Source organism: Rhipicephalus sanguineus, chromosome 11 (genome assembly GCF_013339695.2).
Source record: "Rhipicephalus sanguineus isolate Rsan-2018 chromosome 11, BIME_Rsan_1.4, whole genome shotgun sequence".
NCBI classification, from domain to species: Eukaryota; Metazoa; Arthropoda; class Arachnida; order Ixodida; family Ixodidae; genus Rhipicephalus; species Rhipicephalus sanguineus.
In genome coordinates this window covers 93,513,486-93,539,395 of record NC_051186.1, presented here as the reverse complement: position 1 = coordinate 93,539,395, position 25,910 = coordinate 93,513,486, and the positions used below count along the sequence as shown (strand labels likewise).

The following is a 25,910-nucleotide window of genomic DNA, read 5'->3' as shown; positions in this document are numbered from 1 at the left end:
TATTATTATTACTACTACTACTACTACTACTACTACTACTACTACTACTACTACTACTACTAATACTACTACTACTACTATTACTACTACTACTACTACTTGCGATGGGCAACCAACTCTCTTAAATTACCAAATGGTGTCATTTCAGCCACGTTAATGATAACAAATGTGGTTTTCATCACCAGCTTCGATTTATTTCTTGCTTGCCTACACCGCGAATCACGCTATTTAACTGGCATCATCAATCTTAGTTGACCTTGTCCTTGACAGTGGCGTGTTGACCGTGTTACAGCCACTGACTAGTGGAGATCAGTGGTTACAGCCGCTGAATAAAACCCAGCACACTGTCACGTAACTGAAACCGAAAGCAGAACTCGCGGCTGCCGATCGTCATCGGCAGAGAGGACGCAAAACAAAATGGCGCGCTACTGCGTTTTTGCTTGTGCGTTGGCACCTGCTTCGATCATGCGCGTCATGTCACGCAACTCGTATAGTGTGCCTGTCAGAAACTAGGCGAACGATTCCGCGCATCCTCAGAACTGTCGTGTTAGGCGTCATTATGATGGCACCGCGTCGTGCCGCCGCTTCGAAGGCACTTCGACCGAAGCGCACGAGTGACGTTGCCGGCAAGCTCACGTAGCTTAGTTCGCAAGACTCAAAAAAGCCATGTCTGCGGTTCACATATGGCGTGTTTTGCTAAGCTCTTCCACGCTAGTCTCCGTGCTGGTTGTGTTGTGCAGGACTTCTGGGTGCCTCGCGCTGGAGAAGAGCCGACCCGACTACACTGTCTATCACAACCTGTCAGCTGTGTATGCCGAAGTCGCTGCCTTGGCTGAAGCTTACCCGACTTACGTCCAGGTTGATCACAGGTAATGCCTGTTAGCTTATCTGCGGAAACGTTTCTTCGTGCCGTCACATATGCTCCGGAAAAGTGCGTGCAACCGTCGTTTTTATTCCAAATTAAAGCTCGTCATTCGGTGACGGGTCGTTGGAGCGCGTTTCTCCGCACAACCCATCTTCAACCTCTTTAACAGGGCTTCGCACAGCCCGAGGTTATAATGTTAGCCCGTTTAATCCACGTGCATGGCTGCTTACCGCTCAGCGCCAGTTCGTATGTTCACTTCTAAGTTCATTGCGCCTTCGTATCGCAGCTTAATGCAGAATACATCGGCTTGCGCCGTAAGTTTTCTCCAGACTGCTCTCCTGTGGACTGCGTGCCTCCGGGTAATGCTTGGAAGAGTTCATTCTAGAGGTTAACTCCGTATCGTTTTACCCATAAGGTCTGAAACATCCCAGGGTTTCCTCCTAGATTCACCAAGGTTGCAATTTGGGCCTGTTCGTTTGCCATTAGTGGGTATACCGTTGTGTCTAAAGGACATGGACACAAGAGGAGACGACGAAACACACAGGGCGCAAACTTTCAACAATTTATTTCGAAGCAGAGTGACCCTTTTTTTATACTTGGTGTATGTAAGTACATACTTGTCTTTACTGCCCTACATAATGGCGCTTGCAAGTTAAAGTCGTTGCATTAATGACAGGCTGCGCGAGCACGCGAATAACAACGTTAAAAATCAGTTGGGTGGTTGGTTTGACATTCATTGCTGAGATTGCAGATGTAAACCTATGTTCGAACAGTGCATCATAATCGCCAGAAGTAAAAATGAAATGACACGTTTGATCATAGCAGCGCATAATATTTCGCAATTGGAAGATGGGTGCCTCAGTGAGGCTTCTATAGCATTGTCAGCAAACGAAATTGCTTTTTTTTTAGTGGTTTTCCACGTGTTTGATGGTGTTCCTTGGGACATGCGCATTTATGTACTTGAAGTATGAAAAAGGGTCACTCTGCTTCAAAAGAAATTGTTGAAAGCTTGTGCCCTGTGTTACGTAGTCTCTTCTTGTGTCCGCGTTCCTTATGCACAACATTATACCCACTAATGGCCTCCCAGATTACCTGTAATTAATTTACAATTGTTGTTGCTTCCTGCTGGTCCACCAGTGTGCAAAGCCTTATACTGAACACTTAATGTTCGTCACAGAGGGAACGATCTTGCATTGGGCGTTCTAGATTAATCTCGATTGGACAAAAATGAATGAAACAAATAAATGTTCTGAAGGAATATACATAGCTTGCAAATAGAACAAAAGCAGTTGGTTAATAAGATTGTGAACCAGAGTGCAAACACACAAATGTACTTCATTGTTGCCGTCACTGCTGCCTTTACTGGTTGTTTGTAAGTACAGGATTACATTAGTGTGATCCTGCTATTGTTTCTTGTCCCACTGTCAAGGCCCTGATGAATGAAGCGTGCCATGAATGCTATGTCTATTTTGATGCCTTAGGATGCGCTATAAAAATGGCACGATGAACACAGGGACAAGACCAAAGAGGAAAACACTACCAACGAAAGGTTTAGACGGCTGTATTGACAGCATGTGGCTCTGTTTCTTGTGTGTGTTTGTCGTATCATGCCAAGTTTACCTTGAGAATAGACTTAGGTCGGCTCCCACTGTTTATAGGCAGTATGTGTTCCTTATAGGGCATGGATTGGTCACGTGTGTGTATTGTACGATATCTTCTTTATATTACCTGTCTTTCCTGTGCTCTATGTTCTTCACTTACGAGCAAGTGTTCTGTAATCTAGATTTATAGATTTGTAAAGTATAAGCTTTATGTTACAACTGGTTAGAAAATTGTTGGCGCAAAACAAGAACGTGGACGGAGAAGTAACACGGACAAGCGCACTTTTTTTTGTCACTCGCAGCTGACTTTTATTAAAGCGATGCTTATCTTCTGAAACCCTCACGCGTGTGTACAACACACGGAACAAAAAAAAAAAAAAAATTCACAAAGACCTATCAACACAACCTCTCAGATAGGAAGGCAAACTCATTTTCAAAAAGCGACAAGGACGAGACGCTGATGCATTGGCCTCCAAATTGCTTAATCTACATCGCCACCGCTAGTTCATGTGCCACCTTGTCTTCGCTTCTTTGTAAGATACTCGTGCTGTTCAGCAAGGGTTCACACGAGCACTCCTTGCAATGATGAGGAAAATGCGAACCTGTGCCATTCCTCAGTGACAGCGCATGCTCCCTTAGGCGATCATTGATACACTGGCCCGACTGGCCGATGTACACCTTGCCACAACTGAGCGGAATCTTATAGACAACGCCTACTGAACACTGCAGTTGTCCGTGTTACTTCTCTGTCCATGTTTTTGTTTTGCACCAACGATTTTCTAACCAGCTATGCACCGACTAGCCCGACAGCATACGTTATTTATGTTACAACCTCTGAATAACAGAACTTTATTTATGCAGTTTTCTGGTGCAGCAAAAAATTGTAATCCCCATCTCGGCTTTCTAGAATGGTCTGGATAACTGTTCAAACTAGTTTAAGCAGGGCTCGGTAGCCTTTTGAGCCGAAGGGCCGAGTTGCATGAAGTCGACAGGGCAGGGGCCATACGGCAAATGGGGGGGGGGGGGGGGCTTTGCAGGAAAACAGAAAAAATTTGGAGAATTGACAATAATGATGTATAAAACTGGAATAGAAACGATGTTTATTCTCAGTGTGCATGTCACCAGGTTGCAATTTATAATAATCGAGGTTCAACGTCCCAGAACCATGGTATAATTATGAGGGACGCCGTAGTGGAGGACTCTGGAAATTTAGACTACCTGGAGTTCTTTAACGTGCACCTAAATTCAAGTACACCAGCCTCAAACATTTTCGTCTCCATCGAAAATGCAGCCGCCGCAGCTGGGATTCGATACCGCGACCTTTGGGTCAGCATTCAAGTGTCATAACCACTACGTCACCATGGCAGGGCGCAATTTATACACATAGGTTACAAGCAAGAAAAAGGCTATTTGAATGCGACTGGTGCTGAACTCGCAAATATCTACATCAAGGTTGCTCAATGCCAGGCGCGCAAAGCCGTGGAGGTGTTCATCGATTAGTCGGGAACTGTTCATTGGTTAGTTAGAGGGGGGAGGGTGTTATGATCTTGTGCTGGGGGCCGCATAATGCAGCCTCGCGCGGCCGCAGGTTCCCGACCGCCGACTTAAAGGATACTCAGGTTTTCTCTAGTCACCTATTTTGCATACTTGTGCCAAAATTTCTGATATCACTGTGATATTATTATTATTATTATTGATAATTTCTGCACAAATCTGTGCGTAGTTGTTTTTCATGCCTACTGAAGATGCCAAGCGTTTTGAAAAAGTAGCAAACCAAACAGATCCATAAAAGCACATGAAAGAACCACATGATTAGCATATCTGTTCGAATTACTAATACTAGTAATGGGTCTTTGCATGGTATTGAATATTCTACGGAGTTTGCTGTGTCCTATTCTAGCACCTTTTGTTATGCGATAGTGAACAATGACAATCTTGTGTGCTTTGCAAGGATGCAGCTGTATTTTTTTAATAGATGGCAGAGTCATTTGTAAGAAACTTCATCTGTAAATTAGCACACTCTTTGTGAGCACCTCTGTGTTTTTTTTCCATGTGTTGTTGTCTTTGCACTCTTAGTAAGTTCATGAGATGCAAAAGGCTCATTTAATGACCATAAATTATCCGTAGAATTGGTCTCCATAGAATCACTGAGCGACCAGTACATTTCTGCAACAACAGTGCTTTTCCAGTAGCACATCCATTCCAATTTTTCTTTGTATTCATTATTTTTTCTTGTAGAATGACTTTTCCTGCGTGGTGTTGTTCAACTGTCTCTGCCGCAGGTTCAAATCACGCAACGGCCTCTCCCAACTGGTTGTGAGGCTCGCTAACTTCTCCGACAGTACGCTGCACACGGCGCCGCAGTTGCGAAGCTTCAAGGTTCGTGCGCTGCTCCTGTTCGGGCAGCGCGGCGGGGAGCTTGTGACCGTCGAAAGTGCCCTGCATTTCTTGCGGCAGCTGTTTGCGGGACTCTCGGCTCCCAGTCACACCGTTGAAGGAGCCGTTAGCCGAAATCTCCTGTCTAAAGTCGACCTACACTTCATAGTTCTGGTGAATCCCGACGGATTCAATCATGCAGAACGAACGGGTGACTACTGCTACGACGGGACGGCGTCTGGGGCAAAGATGAACTCTCTCTTCACATGGGAGTTAGATAAGCAGTTAACAGGTATGTGTAGTGTCACTGCTCCCCTTGTACAAGGTATTTGACAATCACACTGTTACCTACAACAAAAAAAGCGAAATATAAAGATAACATCACTAAGGAAACCTTCACGTGCATGACCATAGGTTGGCAAACTCACTCATGAGTCGACTCACCCAGACTCAGATCGAGCCATGAGTCTGAGTTTGGCTGAGCAATACGTTGGTCAGTGAGTCCAAGTGCGTCCGGCTGAGGGAAATTTTAGTGAGTCTGAGTCTGAGTGAGTCCGGTTGAGGAAAAAATTGGTGAGTCTGAGTGCGAGTGAGCCCCAAGCGCAGAACATATTTATTGAGTGAGTTTGAGTGAGCTCCACCCTTCATTGCTGACCAATGGTATTATCTACTCACCTATCGGCATTACTACTATCAACCTTATATCGGCTTACGTTTATACTCAAATCTATTCACACGTTCCTCAATGCGCTAGCGTTCATGCTCCACCACAATGTTTATTGATAAGAGGTGTGAGGGGGGAGGTGCTGGGTGGTGCCATGATTTCCCCCTGCAAACTCTTGCATGGGAAGTTCTTGATAGAAATATCTCGTGCGAGTCCCACATTTCATGAAAAAGTCCTTACTGGATTGCAGCCACTCATAACTCCTATTTGAAGGTAAAAGATCAAAAGGTGTATCGTAGATGTATGTGAGATATTGGCGTTAAAGAGCATTTACACCATGATCGGAAAAGCTAATTTTACGCCAGCGGACTCATGAGTCAACTCACTTGGGCTCACTCGGACTCAGGTCAAGCTGTGAGTCTGAGTCTGAGCGAGTCCGGCTGAGCAGTATGTTGGTGAGTTTGAGTCCGAGTGAGTCCATTTGAGAAAAAGTTTAATGAGTCTGAGTCCGAGTGAGCCTGGTTGAGCAAAAATTGTGGTGAGTCTGAGTCCGAGTGAGCTCTCAAAGCAAAATATATTTCTTAAGTGAGTCGGAGTGAGTTATAATATTTTTGCCGACCTATGTGCATGACACACACACCATATGAGCTGTATATCGTGTAACATGGCAACACAATTAATTTCTATGGGTTTCACTTGATGGAACACAAATGTTCGTATGTTTACTTTGTGTTGATTCTGGAGGTGATAGTAAAAATAATTATAGAAACTTTCTAGTTTTAATAATTATTTTTATTATAATGTCTTAAAAGCCTAAATTTTATGGTGGCTGTCATGCGCAGTATTTGGTTAGACATCAGTATGTGCCAATGCTTAAGTTATCCTTGCAGCAGAGGAAGGACAGCTGTTATATTGTTTGTTATCGATGGTAGCCTCGGCTGGAATCCTCAGCGCAAGGCCGCAGGACATTGACTACCTAGGTACCCAGGCTGGTCACTACAACTCCCTGTCTTCCATGTTGACTCCTGCCCTTTTTCATTGCTCTAATCTGTATTTGCCTGTGCAGTAGTACCTTGTCAACTGGCCTCCTTGCTGTCTGTTTCTCATTTCATGGGGATGCAACCCTCTCTTTGACCACGGTGTGTCACTCTTCCTGATTAGTCATGTTGAAGCCCCACAAAGTGCCTCATGCTCACTAGGGTGACTGATTGGCCACCCTAGAGGTGACAAAATGTGTGCACAAAGACAGGCAGAACCAACAAACAATTGAAAAGGAAACATTGAGTCACACAACAGGATAATACAGGGCAAGGTTAAAATACCCAGCGATTGGCATTTGTAGCAAAGTGAGGTTCAGTGAACCTAAGCAGAACTGTTTTATTAACGCAAAATCCTTATATCTCTAATGAGTCGACAAATCCAGCATAGTTGGCATCAACACGAATGGTAAAAAAAAACAATAAAATTGTGGCTTGAGACCCACAAGCTGCACACTCACTACATCTTTCCAGAAGCATGAAGCCAAGGCGATAAAGAACAATCCTCAGGAGGTCTTGAAGTATGAAAGTTGAACTAAAAAAATGAATTCTTCCATGAACTTGCATATTTGTGTGAAATGGTTCCAAGACTAGCACATTCTTCCTAACGCGCTATCGTAGCATACAGAACAAGTACTGATGCCAACAAAATACTTTGAAAACAATGCCAACGGATACACCTTAATGTATACCTGATAGCTTCCACCTTAAGCCACTTTAGCATTAGTTAAGAGACCCCAGTGATATTTTTTTTAGCTGTGACTGCTGCCTAACTTTTATGAACCAAATAACAATAGGTTGGCCCGTTTATAAAGCTGAGCCTTGTTTATCAATAAAAACATTCTGCAGAAGGAAAAATAATAACAGAAGGCTTTTATTGTGTTTGTTTGCAAATGTAGACAGAATTAAATTTCTGTCTACATTTGCCATTTCTTTCTTTACTTGTTGTACCGTATAATCCCAAGCAAGTGTCCCCCTCCCTTTTTTTTGGGAGATTTGAAGTATGCGCCAATGAGCGAGCAAGCACCCCACTCTTTCCTCCAGCCATTTTCACTGCGTCAATAACTCTTTTTATTTGCTGAACGAGGGTAAAAAAAAAACAAACATAGAATGCATGTGTATTCAATATAGCATTTCATTAGAAACACGGCTCCTCATTCGTTATTTTTAGCGGCTCTTCTGCTGCCATCTTGAAATTCGATCTGCGACCGAGCAAGGGCCCCTCCTTCAAATCTTGTCGGATTATTCTTCACCGTCGAAGGGGGCGCTTGCTCGGGATTTTACGGTAGTGTATATCCTTTTTTATAAGATTCCATAGATGTATTTACACTTTTCATAGTCTTTTTTTGTAACTGCAACTTGCGTACGCTTCATTTTTTATCGTACAGTTACTAACAATATTTTCTAATTCTTCGTGTAAGCGTAGGCTGTCTACACCATCTGCACTGCATTTGTGTATAAGAGAAGCTGAAAGCGGCGTCTCACTTTTAAGCTTTCAGTTGCACTGTTGATTTGTTCTTTAAAAAATGCTGATCTGTGGTATCTTTTCATAACCTGATCTTTTCTTTTTAATAATCATGCCACGGTTGTGCTTGCAGCTGAGCCTGAAACCCAGGTCCTGCTGAACTTGAGCCGGGCACAGCCGTACGACGCATTTGTTGCCTTCCATTCGGGTAACCGGGAGATCCACCTACCTTATGCAGGTACTGTCCACATCGAACTTGGGTGAGCATTCGCATGTAAAGTGGTACAACTTAGTTTACATATGCTTCTGTTCACAAGCACTTTCAGTTTTCAAACGGTGGACTAAATATTATGCGAGTTCAGAAAGATCGTATCATCGGACTTACATTTTCTCATTTCGTTTGTTCTAACAGCCTCTTGCATTGGGAGAAACACAGCGAATATGAAAAGAACTCAAGTATAACAATGTGGATAAGTATGAAGTTCAGTAAAATATTGTTATTACGTACCTGCTTTAAGCATACCACTGGATGAAATGTAAGCTCAGGGAATTCCCAACCAAGTGTCCGTGGAACCTAATCTATTAGCAAGTTGTTCCTAGCAGTTAGTGTTTAGTGGAAGCACTTGTTGTCACAAAAAGGTTACCTGCACCACTTAACTCTCATGGCTGGTGCTGTGATGTACCACAAGAGGCTTTCTGTCTTTTTGGTAAGATTACAGATTCCGACTTCGGCATGAGCGCTGTGGTGCCCCTACCGTTAAGCATCACAAAAGCACGAATGCCCGATGGCAGTTACCAGTGAACACTCCAGTACTACTTATAACTGACAACCCAATCACGATAAGCATCTCAGCTATCTGGTTTACGGAGTGTGTGCCATAGCGGTGTTGTGAGTGTAATGCACACTTTTAGAAGGCAAAGACCCAAATGCGCTGCACCGTGCTTCCATTGACTGCTACCTCCTTGTGCAGTCCTTCTAGTGCACCACTGCGAAGACTGTGCGTACCTTGCAGCAGTGAAAGCAGCTTGCCATCGCCACATTGATCCAGTAACGCACTTACTGCACCCGTGCACAATCAAGAGCGAAGTAAATTCCAATAAAAACGCTCGCACGGCGAATGCGTACGTAGCGCAAGTGCTCCAGCATTGACAGCAGGGGTGAAAGTAGGCAGCGCACTGCACACTTCTAGGTACCGACCATTGGCTCCATGCTGCAACGCGTGCTATGTTTCAATGAGATGGGTTTTGCTCGGTAGCAGACTGCCATACCTGCCATGTCTCCCGGAATACCCGGGAGACTCCCGGATTTTGAACGTTTCTCCCGGTTGTACGGGTCATAGGAAAATCTCCCGGAAATCCAGTTTTGCCTCGCGCGTCCAGTGCATTGCGCGCCCCGTGCGTCATGGTGACGCGAGGTGGGACGTTTCGCGTACAGATGCGCTACACGCAATTTAAAAATTGATCCTAAATGTGTTATAGGTTATATCAGCCGTAAATGTTTCGTAGATGATGCGTTTGTGTACACAAAAATCTATCCCACAAGTTATCTTGCCTTCAAAATTTTGTGTCGCTACTGCTTTAAGTGGAGAGCCCAGCACTTAAAAGGGTAGCCGTTACCGATGTCTGTCGAGATAGCGTGTTCGCCAGCGCTCACGACCTGTCCCCGTCTCAACGGCGCCCCTTATGGTCCCTTGCCCAATGAAATAACTGGTAAGCAAGCGACGACAGGCCTGGCACGCGGAGCGATGTTATCGCATGTGCCCTTCGCGCGACGGTGACGGCTGGGTCGTTTCATCTCTACTTCAACCGCGTTCGTCCCTAGCGCTAGCGCGCATTTACTCGCACGTGAAACAGACGATGCGTAAGCGATGTTATCGGTTTGGACTCTGTACAGATCAGTGGCGACTGCAAAATCCCGCTGACAGTGTCCATATAATTGCTATTATACCCTGCTGTTATGTTGCAACTGCAGAACTGTTCCCGTGCAATATGTCACGCGCCTGTGAACTGGAGGAATTATCTGTGGGGGCATTGTGTGTGTGATGTTGAACGGACTTCACCTGTCCCAGTCACCCTATTGTCACATGGAACTGTAACTGTGCAACTTTAATGAAAACTAACAGAGAATCAAGCCAAGAAATGTATAGGGGAGGTTATTTGTAGTAATCGTGATAAAAGTTTGAAGAAATTAAGGTAAACGAAAAGATAACTTGCCACCCGCAGGGACCGAACATGCAACCTTCTGAATAATGCATCCTAATAATGCGTTCCAATAACTAAATGCACGATCTAATAACACACCCGAATAATGTATTCAAATAACGCATTACTTAAAGGTTGCTAGTTCGGTCCCTGCCGGCAGCAAGTCATTTTTTCGTTCACTTTAATTTCTTCTCGTTTATATTTCAATTACTTCAAATAGCATCCCCTATACTTTCCTTGGCTTGATTTTCTATTAATTCTAATTAATATTGCGTCTAACGAAGGAAAAGGAGCCCTTGAAATTCCCCTACTTTCATTTGGAGCTGTGCAATGACACTTGGGTTATGCCTTCGCCTGACCACACTTCTTGCACATCATGCCTCCTACATGTGTGACTGAAACGTAGGGTGGCAAGTACTCCAAGTGCAAGGGTACAAATGCTATGCAATGTGTCATAACAGTAACTCCATACATTTCATGTAACACTTACATGAAATACACTGCAACCTCGATATAACGAACACGGATATAACGAATTATCGGTTATAACGAAGTAAATGAAAAAAGTCGTCATAGATACAGTGTTATAAGTGCACGTTTATAACGAATTTTCGGATATAACGAAGTTATTTTTGTATCAGATGTGACTGTTATAATGAGGTTATAGTGTAGGTGTATTCCATAAAAAGCTTGTAGATTAAAGGGACACTGAACAGAAAAGCTATTTCCCTCGTATCAGTAAATTACTCATTCATAATACCAATATCACCACTCTTGCTGCAATAAGACGCTTTGTAAGTGAGAAAATGTGCAAAAAGAAAATGCAGGAGACAAGGCCACCTTGAAGTTTCCACACCACTCGTGATGATATCATAGATTTTAACCGCATTTACTAGGGCCTACATAGTGCTTAAAGGACTACTGACATGAATTTTAAATTTTTTCTGGTTGTTGTTCTAAATGAAAGCACGGGTGTCGAGAACCCTAAAAAGAGTGTCGTGGTGCCTGGGGATGCATTGCATACATTTTTAATACCGCTTCTTTCAACCAGCAGTTTCGGTTTCGGTTTCGAGAGGGCGGCTTCATAGTGACGTGTCAAGTCTGCCCGTGACGTCACGGGCAGACTGCAACCCACGAAATATGCACCGGCTGTCCTCTGCTGTCAGTCAAACGTGGTTCATGATGAGTGAACTGTTGTCCAGTGCCTCCGACAGCGATTTCTGTGATTTAGGCTGCATGCAGAACCCAGATTTCGCAAACCAAGTGAGCTGACTTGAAACGTCATAGGGCTCTCCATGCGGTGAAGCTGCCTTGCAGATGCTGGGAGATGAAAACTTTAAAATCAAACTTAAATATTTATACGTGTTTCCCGGATGCGGTGTGGGGAGAGCGTTAACACTACATGTCAAGGAAACCAAAAACGTCCGTTTTGCTGCACTTCAAAATCGTGTCAGTACTCCTTGAATTGATAAATGTGAAGTATGTTTTCTTCTGTGGGGCTAGAGACTTACCATACCAAGTTTCAGGATATTTTGTTCGACCAGTGTTGCCAAAATATGAAAAAAAAAAAACTTTGAAATTCATGACCTCATGTGCGGAGATTTCGGCACCCAATATACAAGTGAAACATAGACCTTTATCTTCCCTTCTATTACTCAACCTATGATGGTGAAATTAATGACAATAGAGTTTTCAGAATATAATCTATCAGTGTAAACTGATTTGTTGTTTCAATTTAGAGTCCCTTTAAAGTGCCCCTAAACCACCCAGTGGTCGAAATGTAGTTGTGGTGTGACAGTTGTGCACGAGTGTACAGCGAACACCTACCCGTAAGCATTTTTCGAAACGGTGCCGTATAGCGGAGTTACACGCGTTTGATGATCGAAACGCTGCGATCGCTTGTTTCACTCTTTCCTTCGCTACCCACCGCTTGTCGGCTGGTCTCCTCTCCCAAAGCCACCCTGTCCTCCTTGCCGAGTGCCCTCCCAATCTCACGTGACATACCGTCATCGCTGACGCGCTTTCCGAAACAGCGGGTACCTCCGGTTGCCGCGACTCCGTGAACTCCATGCTTCTCGGCTAACCGCTGCTGTTGCCATGCAGGCCCGTGCTCGTACGAATTGTGCTGGTATGTACCTTGTGTTGCGCGCACGCCTTCAAAGCATCGCCAACATGATGGACCCGCACGTGTCGCGTGTTTTCGTTTTTTCCAGTCGGCGCTTTTGCAGCCAAGCACTGATGCTTGAAAGCCATCGCAAAACACTGTCGAATGCAGTCTGCGCAGCGTATCAGACCGCTAGGCGTGACTGTGCTGGTACGCTAGTGCCGTTACGGGCCGCAGTTGCAGATTCGCAAGCGCGCATATGCGGGCAACACGACGAAGAACAGCTAGGAGCGCGGGCAGCCGCTTGTAGACTAACCGGAAGTTGTAGTCTCTTGTTCGACCAATCACAGCATCGCCTGCATACCGCATCACAGATTCAGCACGCTGACGTCACACACGTCACTAGGCAGACCGGAAGGGCCCGGAGAGGAGAAGATTTTATTTTGAGGAATTTGCGGTGTGCCCGCAGCTTGTAGTGCTGCCACGTGTGGCATCGTTGATCGTGACGGCATTCTGCACACGCGCGTGTTTACTTGAAATGTGTAAAAAAATATCGGAGGTGGTTTAGAGGCCCTTTAAGGACAACTAAACCACAAATCGGGCATAGGGAGTCTGCTGTTACAACTGCACTATTTCAATGAGAACTAACAGACAATTTTCATTAATGTTGTGTCTAACAAAAAAAATGAGCTTTAAAATTACCCTTCTAACCGGAGAGCTTCCTTCGAAGGGAAACCTAGTACATATATTGAAATCAAAGCAATAGAAAAATGTTTGTACATGGTAAAGAATCTGTAAAGGGCCACCAAAATAGGGATAATAATTAGGGGTGTGCGAATATTCGAAATTTCGAATATTTTTCGAATAGTGTTTGCTATTCGATTCGATTCGCACTCACACTTCAATATTCGAATTCGCTTCGCACCCAAAATTTTGCTAATCGCACAGCTCTAATAATAATGCCACTAAATAGATTTGGTACAGTGGTTTTGTGACTGCTTTAATTAATATAGGTGAAAAAATTATGCAAGGAAGAGATAAAACCTGTGCTCCTTACAAGTATGCGTAATTTTATACAGCGGATAGAAAGGTTTTATTGAACAGTACGAATACTATCAAGCACAGATGGTTAAAGGGACAGTAAAGTGATACAATGAATCGGCTTAGGTTGATAAATTTTACTCTGAAAACTGTAATGTCGTTAATTTCACCATCATATATGTTTACTTATGGAGGAGGAAATCAAGCTCAACGTTTCATGTTAAAATTTCGCGCCTAAAGCTCCGCACGTGATGTCGGGGATTTCAAAGTGTATTTTTTGTATTTTGGCAACATTGGCCAATGCAGTTTCGTGAAACTTGGTATTTGAAGTCTATGACCCCCTCAAAGGACAATGTAATTTATTCTTACTGATTAGGAACTAAGTATGACCCAGTTAGACACCATTAAAATCTATGACGTCATGGCGTTTCGTGTGGGAATGCCAATTCTTACCCGCATTTTTCTTTTGGCCCATTTCTTTTGCTTACCAAGTGCCTTGTTGTGGTGTGGTGTTTTTGATATTGTGAAAATAATTTACAAATATGCGGGAAATCGTTTTTCTCTTTGGTGTCCCTTTAAGATGGTTAAAGTAGTAATTCATCGACACCTGATTAGCTCAAACAGGTTAGGTGAGTATTGTTTATGACTGCCCCTTTGTGCAGTGTATCCATTAAAAACTATCACTGCAAACAGTCGTAGTTCATTGCTATTTGCATACCCTTCAGATAAAAAGCAGTACGCAGAGGTTGTGTACAGAGATTGTGTATGTCTTGCAGGTGTGCAGCCTGGGATGTTTGACCACAAGCCAGCCAACCTGGAGGCAATGACAGCATTCGCCAAGGAAGTTGCATTGGCAGTCAAGCCAAAGTTTGTCTACGGACAGGCACGGCACCTGTTAAAGAGGCAGCTCAACGGGACAGCCTTGGACTTCATGGCTGGAGTGCGCAAGGTGACAATATTTAAAGGAATACCTCAGACGAAGCATTCTTTCATTATTCACAGATACACGGCGACTAGTACTGATGCCTCATTTTTACAATGTTACCAGGAAAGTGAAAGGTTATTTATGAGTGATATCGAGAGCATCCTGCGCTTTTGAATTTTCAGTATATCATTTTTTATGAAACTTGCCGGTTTTATGTACTTCAGTGTGCTAATTTTAAGGATACACTCAGTTTTTCTGTGGATTTTGATTGACATATCAAAATTATGTGGAACTTTCGATGAGTGCTAATTAGCGAGGCGAAAACAACGTGCACTCGATGAGAACGGACAGAAGGAACACATGGCACAGGCGCTGACTTAGCACTGGAGTTTTGTTGCTCATACGCCACGGTAAATAAGGCACTGCAGTAATTAAATAAGCATATGCCGCGGTAAATGAATAACAGACAAATATAAGAAGATTGCTGTCATTTCCTACATGCATCGCATCTCGCACAACCTGAGGAAGATAAGCAATAGAAAATGGGATACACACAAACCTCATTATAACAAAGTCACACCTGCCACGAAAATAACTTCGTTATATCCGAAAATTCGTTATAAACATTTATTTGTAACACTGTATCTATTACAAGACTATTCTTCATTTACTTCGTTATAACCGATAATTCGTTATATCCATGTCCGTTATATCGAGGTCTGAGTGTACACGTTCTTTTTTCAGCTCCTGATCTCTTGTCAAGCCTTTGCAAATGGGTAAAACAGATGGGCTGTTGGAATGTTGGCTGCGCCTCAAACCATTGCGATTAAGTCGTGTCTTGTGCTGAGGGAGTCGTTTACAGTATAACCTCATTACAACAGACCTTCATAGTGAAGAGGATTTTGGCCTGTTGTAAAGGGAGTATCTAAAATGCAAGTGCTGTTACAAAGACTTTTATGTAAACGCTGAATGAGTTTGTTATTACCGGAGAGAATTAAAAGTCACAAATATGGTCTTATTCTTAACGGGGCGCCAAAAAAGAAATGCGATTTTTGGAAAATCGCATTTTCAGTTTCTATAGCCCATTTTCTATCTGATTCCAAAATATTTTCACTGAAAACTACGTAGAAGTGCTATAAGAAAAATTTGTTTGCATCTGTTGACTTGGCGAAAATGGCGGAAATAGCAAAAAAAAAAACAGCGTTTTTCAAAATTATGGCTCGGAAACGGCCCAACAGGGTGCCACCATTTTGGGCTCGTTGTAAAGAGCATTTCTCCGTGTTCAAGTTCTCGATTTCAGCTAGCTCCTCCATTCAGTAACAAGCATACAAAAAGCGATACTATCAATACTGTGGTACTATAGCATTATCACACAAGTGCTTAGAACGAAAGCTCGATGACAATTTGGCTCATACTGTCGACTAAAAATTCTTGTGTGGCGATGAAAATATGTTGCTGGTGCGACGATGCTGCTTCACTTGGCGACAGGGGCTCACACCCCACCCCTGTCACACACGCCAACTTAGGTGCATTTTGAGGGAGTGCGCTTTGCTGCTAGTGTCATTTGCACGCTGTCACATGGGAACGCTTAGTAACACTTGCTGCAAAGTGCACTTGTTGGCGAGTGCGTTCGCCAAACTTACTTCGCTTCCTTGATGCGACGGAGTGTCAGCCTCAGTGGCAGTAGCTCGAGAATAAATGAGTAATTGTCGGAAGCTGAGTGCATAGTACTTTTTTAAACTACAGTTAACTGGATGTAACGGACCTCTATTGAACGAATTCCTGGATCTAACAAATTTTTTTCATTCCCCAACTCCATCCCCATAGCAGCCCATGTATTTTTTACCTCCACGTAACGAAGGCATTGTGGCAAATGACCCGGGTGTAATCAATTTTCTATGCTCATCATTCATTATTCTGAGCAGTAGATCTGCCGAAAATTCGGATAAATGATGCGTAACTTTTGCAATAGCTAAAAGAAAAGGCAAGCGGCAGTCGCGAGAGGAACGCATGCAAGCACAGTGAGCCAGAGCAGTCGATCCAGTGTGCCGCTGTGATGATGGTGATGAAAGCCGCTAGCTCCCCTAACGCTGCTCTATGGCAGATCTGAGTTTTTTTTTTGCTTACGCATCGTGACACCAGGTGTCGCTGTTGTGTTTACCTGAATTTGTTTGCTTTTTTTAGGCTTGTGCGTGTTCTGTTGTCGTTGCATCGTGTGTGAGCAGACGCGACGCAAGCCTTAACGCGAGGGTCAATGTTAGCAGTGTGTAATTGCACATTTCTCACAGTGATTGTTTGATCGAAAATGAGTTCGGTGAGAAAGCGTAAGGTTTTGTCTTTCGAGGTGAAGCTGTCGATCGTCAATGCGGTCGCCACTGGCGAGAAGAAGGATGTTGCTGCGCGATTCAGCATTCCTGCCAGCACCCTGTCGACTATCTTGAGTGCGAAAGACAGCATCCGCAGCGCAGTAGAGTCGGGCACAAGCTCGAAGAAAAAAAGGATGAAGTTGTCAACGCACGCCGATGTGGACAAAGCCGTGCTTACGTTTTTTTTGGACACACGCTCGAAATGTGCCCATAAGCGGCGCCATCCTACAACAACAAGAGAAGGATTTTGCTTGCATCCTGGGCCATGACGACTTCAAAGCTAGCAACGGCTGGCTGCAAGGTTTTAAGAGCCGAAACGGAGTTGTCGGGAAGGTCATTAGCGGTGAGTTGGCCTCTGCCGACAGCGATGCTTGTGCATTGTGTGTGGCTGAGGAGCTGCCTGGTGTTTTGAGCCGCTACGAGGCAGCTGACATTTATAATGCCGATGAAACGGCTCTGTTTTATCAGATGCTGCCTAATCGCACGCTGGTGCTTAAATGAGGAGACTGCCACAGAGGCAAGCAAAGAAAACTTCGCGTGACTGCCCTGCTTCGCGCCAGCAGCGATGGCAGTGGCAAACGGGTCTCATTGGTTATCGGGAAAAGCGCCCGGGCCAGATGATTCAAGGGAACGAAGCGAATTTCGGTAAAGTATATGGCCATTTCAAAGGCGTAGATGTCACGGGCGATCTTTTCTGATTGGTTGAAAGAATTGAACGAAGACGTCAAGCAACAAGGCCGGCAAATCTGTTTGCTCCTGGACAATTGCTCTACGCACCACATTGATGGCCTTCAGGTCTCAAACATAGAGTTTATATATGTTCCTCCCATTTGCACATCCCTGATACAGCCACTGGACGAGGGAATCATCAACAGCTTCAAGTGCTGCTACCGCCGTCGTGTGATAGAAAAGGTTCTTCTGGACATCCCGTTTTGAGCGGCAAATGAAGATCAACATCTATCAAGCCGTCAAGGTGATTGCCATGTCGTGACAAGAAGTTGCAACTCAGACGGTTTCAAGTTGCTTCACCAAAGCCCAAATATTTTGGCTTCACCAAAAGCCCAAATCTGCAACGACGAAGAGGAGCCTGCGAATCCAGCGGATGTAACAGAATTGTGGGATGTGCTATGTGCGAACGGGGGAGCGCCCGACGACGTCAAACTTGGCATATTTTTGTTTGGCGACAACGGCGCCATATGTACTGAAGAAATGTCAGATGCGGCGCTTGTTCAAATGGTGCAAGATCACGGTCACAACGAAGGTGCATCAGAGAAAGATCCATGGTTTGCCACGCCTACCGTGAAGGAAGTGATGGATGTGCTGAACGTCTTGCGTCGTGCCGCCGGCACACAAGATGATGACACTGCGTCCGCTTGATGTCATCATATATGAAGAAAACACAAGCGAAAATCTCACAGTTTTTTTCTTCTGAATAAATGTGAGAGGTGAGGTCTTCTGAAGTGATGTCCGTCTCGTTTTGGTTTTGTTTTGCATGATACTTGCCGATTTTGATGTGAAACTGCATGTAACGAAAACCTGTATATATAACGAAATATTGCCGACATTTGTCAACTTAGTTACACCCAGTTTCAATTGTATTGTTTTTGTTATTAAGAATGTTGTTATGCATTAAAACATACTATACTGCAGAAAACTATCCTGTTCTCAGTCTCAGGCAGTTTATAGCCACAGTCACCAGCGGCATGCCAAGCACACGCTGTGCTATGGCCGCATCCTCCGCATTTGTACATGAAGTTGATTCTAAGGGCAGCTTATAGCTATAACACTTAATTACTCATACGTCGGCAAACTCACTCATGAGTCGACTCACTCAAGCTCACTCAGACTCAGATCGAGCCGTGAGTCTGAGTCGGAGTGAGTCCGGGTGAGTAATACTTTGGTGAGCTTGAGTCCGAGTGAGTCCGGTTGACAAAAATTTTAGTGAGTCTGAGTCCGAGTGAGTCCGGCAGCGGTAAATTTTGGTGAGTCTGAGTCCGAGTGAGCCCTAAGCGCAATATATTTGTTGAGTGAGTTTGAGTGAGCTTCACACTTCTTTGCCGACCTATGGTTCTATCTACACAACTTCAGCATTACTATCAGCCTTATGTCGGCTCTCGTTTAAGCTCCCGCTGACTCACAGATACATCAAAGCACTAGCGTTCATACGCCAGCTCAATACTTGTTAATCAGAAGCATGAGTTAGTTAGAAAGTGGGGGGCAGGTTGACCTCCCCCCGCAACCTCTTTTACAGGGAGCTCTTGATAAAAATATCTGGTGTGAGTCACCACTTTCAACAAAGATGTCCTTACTGGACTTCAGCTACTCAGAATTTATATTTGAAGGTTCGAGATGAAAAGGCGCCAAGAAGAGCACCAAATATGCGAGATATTGGTGCTAATGAGCATTAACACCATGGTCACGAAAGCCAATTATGCGCTAACGGACTCATGAGTTGACTAACTCTGACTCACTCAGGTTCAGATAGAGCGGTGAGTCTGAGTCTGAGAGAGTCTGAGTGAGTATTATTTTGGTGAGCTTGAGTTCAAGTGAGTTCGACTGAGAAAAATTTCAGTGAGTCCAAGTCCGAGTGAGTCCAGTGGAGGAAAATTTTGGTGAGTCTGAGTCAGAGTGAGCTCTAAGGGTAAAATATATTTCATGAGTGAGTCTGAGTGAGCTCCACATTTTTTGCCGACCTATGTAATTACTTAGAAACATTGCCTGTAATAACAAATATCTGTCATGCTACTTAATTACCAAACGCCATTGCCATTATTTCCAAAGTGCACTTCCCTTTCTCGTGTAGCAGCGCACTGACAAAGTGAGATTCTGGGGGGTGTAAGTTCGCTAGCTCAAAATTACACTGAATTCACCTGTGTGACAGGGGTATAAGAGAACGTGAGGTGGTGCTTAAGTGTCATTCCAATGTCTAAACTCTCCATTCCTGCATGCAGGTCCCATTCTCGTTGTCTATTGGCCTCTGGGAAGGCCTCGTCAGTGCCTCAACGTCCGATTGCTTCCGGCAACTGAATCCCGACAGTGCTTTGCTCAAGGTAATCCACGTGTGACTGCACAGCATGAGTTTGCAGCAACTGTAGTACTATAGAAAACCCTTGACAAAATGAGTACAGATATAATGAGCAATTTTCTTCCTACTACACAATTTCCACTGAATAAAAACAAGAGGCTCAGTAGTACCTCATTTATACGTTCCCGTTTCATAATATTTCCAGTTGCAAACATTCGTGTTGTCGTTATCAAGCCAAATGCGCAATGTTTCATTAAATTTGGATTGTACGTTTTCCCAGATGTTATGCTTTTTCTTGCGATTTTTTTTAGCGTATGGACGAGGTTATATCATATTATGTACAAAGAATGTCTAATATGCAATACCTTCCTTTTGTCAGGTCTTCGTTTTCTATCACAATGGTCAGTTGCATTTTTGGGGGCCCTGGCTTTGGGAATGTCGGTATTGACACTAAATAAGTGCACATACCAGTATATGACTTTAATGACATAATAACAATATGACTTTAGTGAAGAGGAAACTTGTCATCATGTATGTGTTGGCACAGCATACAAAGTAAACCTGTACATATTTGCCAGAATGAAAGCCTCACAGATGTTAGAATTATTTGTTCTGCTTTGGTGATTGAACACTGCCGTTGCAGTGCACTCGTGCTGTCAGTTAGGTGATCACCCGCTGTGTTAGCTTACTCACACGGTGCTGTGCTGCCGAGTTGAAGTTGTGGTTTCAGTCCTGGTGATGGCTTTAAATGCGAGTGATATTAAAAAAAAAACAGAAATGCTTGTCTACTACTTGGATTTGTAGTTCGTTTTCTGAACTGCTTTAGGTAAATTTTAGGTAATTTGTTATACTGTTTCGCCACACTGCTAGCATTGCAAAAAAAAATGAAGTGTCATTTTTGCGTCACATGTTTTAATAACAGCGCAGAGGGAAAATGTGAAGCCATTCCACGCCTTGAAGGTGAATAACCAGTGAAGCTACACGATACAAGGTTATACAAGGCCAATCGGAAAGCATTATTATATGCCCCCATGAACCAAAAGACAAGTAAACGCATTTTGTGAAGACTATTTTGAAACTACATTGATACAGTAAAACCTCGATAATTCGAAGGCCGCCGGACCGCGAAAATTCTTCGAATTAAGCGGATTTTCAAATTAACCGAAATGAAGGAAAAAAAAGCAAACAAGCGCTACAAGATGAAATCACATATTTTTTCTCTGCGAGAAAAAGGTTATTGGAAATAATCGGTGATATTGGACTGCTTATTGCGGTAGTTCGCCGCCCCAAGTGCCATGTTCTCAAACCTGCTCACAATACTCAGCATTTCACTGTCACCCCCGCTGCACTCGACAAAGCTGCGGAAGGTGTTCACGGCATCGACAACTGAAGCCAAAGAGGGCGCGCGGGCGGGCTCGTTATCGTCACCATCATCGCCGTCTAGCCCAGTGTCGACAACGTCCTCGTGTACATCAGCGTATGATGTTTGGACCCCCGCCTCAACACTGGAATACTCCACGAAGCCTAGTCTCTCGCCGTCGCCGGAGTCGGTGATCCGGGCGCACATCGAGTCTCCCTCGTCGTCTAGGCCGGACGAGCTGCAATCTTCATCAAGATCTTCGCCACCTTGTTTGCGGAACCCGGCATGTTCAAAACAGCGCCTGATCACCTTTGACTCCAACTCCTTCCAGGCAAAGGCAATTAAACAGATCGCACCAAGCAGATCGATGTGGTATTGCTTTCCACTGTCGTAGCAAAGCAGAACCCGCTTCAACAGGTGGTGGCGGTAAAGCTTCCTCGTTTGCAGGATCACCCCTTGGTCCATCGGCTGCGATATGGCCGTAGTATTCGCAGGGAGGAAGACGATCTTGACGGCTTCCAGGTTTCTGATGTCCCCGTGGGCCGGGCAATTATCGATAACAAAAAGCACTTTCCGCCCTTTGGCGGCAAACTTCCGGTCAAGGAACCGCACGTATTCCTCGAATATCGCCGCCGTCATCCAGGCCTTCTTGTTGTGTCTGTACATGACGACATCCCTCGGAGGAAGGCGCGCGTTCTTAAAGCACCTAGGCTTACCCGCTCGGCCGATTACGAGCAGTGGAAGCTTGTCGTTCCCGGACATGTTCGCGCCGAACAAAATGGATATTCTCTCCTTGGGCTGCTTTCTCCCCGAGACAGTGGTGTCCTTGGCAGCAAATGTTTTCGTGGGAAGCATCTTGTAGAACAAGGCTGCCTCATCCAAGTTGTAGACGTCGTCCTCTCCAAACTCCTGAAGCAGCGGTGCCAGCGTACGCATCTGCCAGTCGTCAACGACGTTCGTGTCGGCGCTGCCGCTTTCCCCGCACACGGTCAAGTATGTAAGGTTATTTCGCTCTTTAAATCGGGCGAACCAACCGTTACTGCACTTAAAGCCTTCGTGGCCAAGGCGCAGTGCCAGGTCATCGGCCTTCTCCCGAAGGATGGTGCCGTTCACGGGAAGATGAGCTGCGTTTGCGTGCTGCAGCCACTTCATCAAAGCGACCTCAACGTCCGGGTACGTTGGGAAGCGAATCCTTGATCGCTTTGACGAATGCGTTTTCCCATATGCCTCGAGCAACTTTTCTTTGTTCTTCAAGATGGTCGAGAGCGTCGACAAGGGCATCTTGTGCTTTTCGGCGAGTTGGGTCTTAGTGCACGTCGACTTCTCAGCCTCCTCGATTAAGGACACCTTCTCCCGCAGCGTCAGCGTCTTGTACTTCGGCATGGTGAGTCCAACAAGCGGTCAGGACTTCGCACGCGGCAAATGCAGGCGTAGGCGGCGAAGTAAACAAGACTAATGCAAGACGGCGAATGGTCCAAGCACGCGAGCTACGTGAAAAACGCGAAACGGAATGCGTGAAAAACGGGAAAACGCGAACGTGGAAAACACGAAACGGAAAACGCATTTTAACCCGTTTCCGGTACTCCAACTACTATGACCTCCGAGATAAGCGTCGCCGGAAGGCTGTTTCACGTCCGTTGCTGCCGGCGGGAATTACGAATTATCCGGATGAAACCCCGCGGGCTGTTCAAATAATCCGGTAAAATTTGCATTGAAAAACACGAGACCGCAGAAGTTCTTCGAATTAACCGAAATTTCCAATTATCCGAGTTCGAATTAGCGAGGTTTTACTGTAACTGTTTTGTGATCACTGCATCGCACACTCGGGTTTTCCATTGCTACTTTAGAAAGATTCTTAGCTAAAGTTAGATATATGCACAGCCTGCGTACAGTGGTTGGGTGACTTGGTGTGGTGGAACACGAGCCCACTCTCCCATCACAAACTGGAGGAACCATTTCTTCTCAATATTTTCTTCTTGAAAAAGAGTGCCGGCTTCCAACTGATCATTATTCTGCAGAAGAGCAACACACACACGCACACACAAACACACACATTGAAGACCCAGCAACTCCACCACTATGAAAGACACAGGACGACCGGACCAGAGAACGCCAGCAGAGCCGTTTATTCCGCAGTGTCTGCCTCGGCACAAAACACGAGGAAGAAGAACAGGGATGATGATGATGGCTATGTACAAATGAGAACAATGAAGTACGTTAAATCACGTCACGTGATGATGTCACAGTGACGTCATGATGACGTCACAGTAACACCGTGAGGATGTCACAGATTTTGGCAATTTGTGACGTTATGACGACGTCATCACCTGACAATAATTTCTTGCATCAATCGTGTTGACACCGGTCAATTTTGGCGTTTGATGAGGCATCTAAGGCTTTCGCCTTAAAATGTGCACAACGTGGTGCAGGCGCATCTTGGCATTCATTGCCGTGACTGCAGTTGCAGCCCCTTTTTGAATTAATGTGTAGTAGTGGCAAGGCACAAGTCGCAGCTAACCTGTGAGATAACAGAGGTGGAAAAGATAGACAAGCTGGGTGTATCAAGGTGGCTGCTTCGTAAGCAGGCCATCCAACGCACTGTCGTAGCTTAAATATGATTACCTGGCCGGGTTGTAAGGCAACCGTGGGCACATGCTCAAAGTGATTTGACGTGATGACATTCTGATTAGACTTGTACTTATCATTACTTCACACACACACGCGCATATATATATATATATATATATCTTGCAGAAAGCTTTCGGAGGGGGGTGCGGGAGGTTCAATACTTCGACTTATAAGAAAAAAAAAAGAAGGTGGCTTTCGCCTTCGAGTCAACTGAGGTAGATCCATAAGGGACCCTGCAAGCTTTTTCTGTGCTCACGCTGGCAGTCATCGAGACAATTTCAGATGTGGCACTTTTTCGCTTAATAATAACGCTCTTTCTCGCAAAACAAAACTTTGCGAGAGAATCTGGAAAACATCATTTTTGTCCTTCTAGAAGAAAATAAGCCATGTACCCACTTACTTAGAGCGCTATTTCATGTGTACATTCGTTCAGGGCAGGTTAACAATTGGCGATGACGTGGTTGTTTTACTCTCTGCAAGCTGACAAACAAAGTGACCTTTCTTGTGAATGTACGAAAGAAGCGGGATTGTTCGAGGGGCTGGTTTTCTTTGCGAGATGCAACTAATGAAACCAACAGACAAGCCAGGAACAGCATAGGAGGTGTTACGTCTTGTTCTTGTTAACTGTAGTGTAATGACTTTGAGTGTTCTAGCTCAGTTGGTAGAGCATCGGTCACATAATTTGAAGGTTGTGGATTCAGATTCCACTGACGGAAAGAGTGATTTTTCGTCCGCTTTAATTGCTTTCAATTTAGGTCAAAATCGTTACACTACAGTTAACAAAAACAACAAATAATGTGCCCTGTGCTCTCCTTGGCTTGTCTGTTGGTTTCACTAGTTCCTGTGAATGGTATTACTGAGGCATGCTTGTGATGCATGTACTTTTTATAGTTTCTAACGGCTCTCTATGGCTGAGCCTCTGAGAGCATGCTGAAGGACGAGGCCGTTTATTTCAAATGGATGGAAAACCTTTATTGTGGAAAAACATTCTTTCAAAACTACACAGAACTTTTAATTAAAAATTAAAGTGACAAAAAATCTACGTGAGACCACACACTCGGCAAAAGGTTCACTGTACCCGGTAAAACACTCCTAACAACACAGAAAATGCAAGTTCAAAGACTTAATGTACGCATTATAGTTCAAACACAGATGAGCGGCGGAGTGATTGAAGAATCGGTGTTGAGTCTCACTAGAACATCGAGGGGTTGGCCAACGTATACGCAACCAGAACGTGGTGGCTCCGGCTTGTGGAGTGGATGCGGCCTGGACGAGGGAATGGCAGCTACTGGGCGACGCGCTGAGAAGCCAGGAAAAAGATGGCTAGGCAACTGGACACACAGCTCGGGCCCGTAGCCCAACCGCTGCTACTTTGCCTGCCCGCTGTGGAATCCGCAGGCCTTGAGCTGGAGTTCGCGCTCCATCACTGCGGTCATCTCGCGCGGGAACGCGACGGCAGGAGGCTCCGGCCAGTTGGAAGTACTGGAGGCTCGGCTCCACAACCCGACTGCCCGTCTTCAACGCCCGGTCGGGTGACAACCTTCTCTGCTCGCCACGTATCCTGGAACTACCCACTTGCTCCATCCTGATTTGCATTGCGGGAGCTTCGTGGTGAACAGCTATTGGCTCCGGGTGGCTCCATGTTGTTTTCGCTTTGGATCTCTTATCTCTCATTTCTACGTTGTTGCGCCCCATGCCCTCATGACGTTGTTTGTCGTCGTTGTCTTCCGCCAGGCTTGTGTCCACACGTGCACCCCTTGTCGTCTTCTTTCTTTTTGTGTCGCACGCTTTTCACAGGCACACACTTCAAGCGCGCACTACACATCACAATGCTGTTGTTCGTGCAGAACATAGTTGAGCATCCGCTGCTGCTGTGGAAGGCAGAGAATTGGTGCTGCCGGGTACCTACCGGTGAAATAGGTACAAGCGCACTTCCGGCCTGGTACTCGGCCGAACGAAGTACATAGTGATGGAAGTACTGCTCCAACTGCTCCAAACTGCTCCAAAGGAGAAATGCTGCTCCAGAGTGTAATATTTCTTAGTAACTGCTCCGAACGTGCTCTGAAATAGTGTTGAGAATCTAAAAACAATGAACTTGAACCACGTGACTATCCACCGAGCCTAAACGACACCAAAAACAAGCTGTATATACTATCATCCTAGTATGCTAGTATGTAGCTTGCTTGCTAGCTCCATGCTAGCATATTGACAATGCCACAAGCACTGGTACTATACATGTCTGATTTAGCTC

The 25,910-nt window shown here is 44.9% G+C and overlaps 1 protein-coding gene across 1 annotated transcript in view; it reads left to right on the top strand.

Annotated features, from left to right (window-relative positions):
- The first annotated feature begins 404 nt into the window (after nt 1–404).
- The window catches only part of LOC119374127 (uncharacterized), a 42,721-nt gene continuing 17,215 nt past the window's right edge, over nt 405–25,910 (top strand). Inside the window, exons 1-5 of the mRNA XM_037644192.1 lie at nt 405–869; nt 4,749–5,134; nt 8,142–8,246; nt 14,132–14,304; nt 19,598–19,696. Of these exons, the coding sequence (XP_037500120.1) occupies nt 667–869; nt 4,749–5,134; nt 8,142–8,246; nt 14,132–14,304; nt 19,598–19,696 (966 nt within the window). The 5' untranslated portion in view covers nt 405–666. The remainder of the gene's footprint in view (nt 870–4,748; nt 5,135–8,141; nt 8,247–14,131; nt 14,305–19,597; nt 19,697–25,910) is intronic.